Raw genomic sequence first — 2,821 nt, 5'->3', positions numbered from 1 at the left:
GTGCCATAGCACATTAAAATTGAACTAGAAAACAAACCTCCAGAGTCCCGCATTGGAGTCATATAAGGATGAAGTGGAGTCCGAGAAGGATGCATAGGTGTTTCGCTTCCCATACTATACCGAGATGTATCTCTGTAGAATTCAAATGATATAATGAATGTCCTTCATTATAGTTGGAAGTCAAAATAACAAATGAGATATAAATTAGTAGATTACCTAAACGGTGTTGTCGCAACATTATCTGATATTGCATCCCGATCAACTGTATATACAAACTATTGTTAGAACTCCTTCGACATGTAGAAAGAAACCCACATGCGGAGAAGTGAATACAAGAACTTGCCTGTTACAATCTTCATCTCAAGTTCTACACGCACTAAATTTCCTTTCACTTCTACTACAGGTCCCCTATACCCCTTGAAAGGCCCTAGACGGATTTTAACAGTAGTACCCAACAAAGAATCGTCCCCCCCTCCTCTTCCACCCCTGTGCCTCCCTCCAGCTGCATTTAAAGATACAAATAAGAATATGCACAACTCTACGTCGATAAGTTGTATAAGCATTTCACCAAATATATGCAAAGAAATATTGGTTTGAAGCAATGAATGATTATTTTACAGAAAAACTGTAGCCATAATAGTATAAAACATAGCCTTATTCGGGAGAAATGGTAAGAGCAACGTACAAGTAAAGAATACAAATCAACTAAACAAAACCTTAGGTATTCTTACTCATAACCAAAATAGAAAGTAAAAATATGAACATACAGTTATATCCGCCTCTGCCGCGCTGGAATCTTCCTGGAGATGAGGGTACTGGAGCAGGCGCCTTGAAATTGCCATACCTTGGAAAAGAATCACCACCCTAGAGTAGAAACGTGCTGGATAAGGTGACGCTACAGTTTGATTAAAATATGAAAACACATGGCCACATCACAAGACACTTACATTTCTATTAGCACCAGAACGTGATCCACCAACAACAATGCATGATGTGCATTTAGCGCAGATAAACCCGGCATGCTCAAGATGATGTCGATCATATATAAATAGGACTCCTTTGTAAATATGCTTTACAGGACCTTGTTTACCCTAGAATGTACAAATTAATTGTAAGATTATAAAGTTGAGCGAGGTAACCAACAACAACCAGACTGCAAAGGTACTCACTTTGCTAGGACCCTCAATGACTCTGACATCATCTTTCACAGCAATGACATTTTTGTAGCGATCTTGAACATTAAATTTCTTCTCAATTTTGCATTTGATTTCTCTGAGTTTGACAAGAGCAACCTCAGGTCTGTCAGGAACCCCTTTAAGAACCTAGGGATATTAAAACAGAGTTATTCCTAGATCCATTGGGTGCATATAGCAAGAAAAATATCTCAAAAGAAGACTTTTCATTTTATAGCAGTTAAGGGTAGACTTATCTATAGTGGTATTGTTGAAAAGTTGTCAACTTACCTGAAAAGCTTCATTCTCTAGTCGTATAATTACTCCAAAACTCAGGTTACTGCATCAAATAGATAAATAAAGCTCTCAGACTGGAAATATGTTTCACTTCAAGTTATGGGAAATATGTTTCACATCAAGTTATGGGAAATATGTTTCACTTCAAGGTAATTAAGCATCCCACTTACTCCAGCAGCACAAGATCATGAAGTTCATAGTCCCCAATTTTGGTAACACCAGTTGTCACTTCTGAGCTCTCAACAACATGATCAGCAAACACACGGACCTACAAATATATTCTCTTGGGATTTAATTACCCTACTAGTAAGAAAGAAGCTCAATATATAAACAAAAGTTGGCTTACGTGTTCTTTGGTTGTGTCAGATAATATGATCAGGACATGTTGATCAACTTTGACAACCATGCCTGTTGCTCCTTCATGGGTCCCAGAAACCACTTTCACATGATTTCCAGGTTCAAAGTACTTGCAGAGCTCTTTCTCATTTACAGCAAGAGGATCCTGCGACACAAGAGTAATGCTCGTCAATTTTTCATGGCTGGATCATTTTAGAAATTTGCAAGCAGTAACAGCCACAGAGTAATGATGCTTACAGGAAGACCTTTCATTTCTGATCTGATAAGGACATTTTCTTCATCTACTTTCTCAACCCAACCCTTCAAGTTTTTTAAATCCCCCTTGATAACAATAACCGCATCACCCTTCATGAAATGACCTTTCTTTCTGTTTGCGAATAAAGTTGACAGACCACCAAAGTCGCCCTCTCCATTTTCACTTGGTTTATTAAATTTTTCAAGTTCGTCAAAAGTTGGTGTAACATTCTGAACAGTAATGGACTTCAATGATACTGTTTTGTACAGGAAACCATCTTTGAAAAGCATCCCACCAATATTTTCAAAGTAATCACCCGTCATGGGATCACGCCGTCGCTCTACACGTATGTGCAATTCCCTATAGGTTAACAATTATTAATCCAGCACTTTTATAAACCTTCTCCCTAACAGGAGTTATAAAATTAAAGTACAACGTACAGTATCTAAACGGAGTACCTAGCTTNTGTGTCAGATAATATGATCAGGACATGTTGATCAACTTTGACAACCATGCCTGTTGCTCCTTCATGGGTCCCAGAAACCACTTTCACATGATTTCCAGGTTCAAAGTACTTGCAGAGCTCTTTCTCATTTACAGCAAGAGGATCCTGCGACACAAGAGTAATGCTCGTCAATTTTTCATGGCTGGATCATTTTAGAAATTTGCAAGCAGTAACAGCCACAGAGTAATGATGCTTACAGGAAGACCTTTCATTTCTGATCTGATAAGGACATTTTCTTCATCTACTTTCTCAACC

The 2,821-nt window shown here is 38.2% G+C and overlaps 1 protein-coding gene across 1 annotated transcript in view; it reads right to left on the bottom strand.

Moving 5' to 3' along the window:
* Window positions 1-2,821, bottom strand: part of LOC104736877 (putative transcription elongation factor SPT5 homolog 1) — a 14,376-nt gene that overhangs the window by 2,689 nt on the left and 8,866 nt on the right. Inside the window, exons 7-16 of the mRNA XM_010456957.2 lie at window positions 2,064-2,421; window positions 1,816-1,971; window positions 1,640-1,737; window positions 1,464-1,512; window positions 1,170-1,322; window positions 948-1,091; window positions 768-864; window positions 344-502; window positions 217-262; window positions 38-132 (exon numbers count right to left, since the gene is read on the bottom strand). Of these exons, the coding sequence (XP_010455259.1) occupies window positions 38-132; window positions 217-262; window positions 344-502; window positions 768-864; window positions 948-1,091; window positions 1,170-1,322; window positions 1,464-1,512; window positions 1,640-1,737; window positions 1,816-1,971; window positions 2,064-2,421 (1,355 nt within the window). The remainder of the gene's footprint in view (window positions 1-37; window positions 133-216; window positions 263-343; window positions 503-767; window positions 865-947; window positions 1,092-1,169; window positions 1,323-1,463; window positions 1,513-1,639; window positions 1,738-1,815; window positions 1,972-2,063; window positions 2,422-2,821) is intronic.

Source organism: Camelina sativa, chromosome 13, assembly GCF_000633955.1.
Source record: "Camelina sativa cultivar DH55 chromosome 13, Cs, whole genome shotgun sequence".
NCBI lineage: Eukaryota > Viridiplantae > Streptophyta > Magnoliopsida > Brassicales > Brassicaceae > Camelina > Camelina sativa.
Note: the sequence above shows the minus strand (reverse complement) of the source record. Positions and strands in the feature narration are given on the sequence as shown.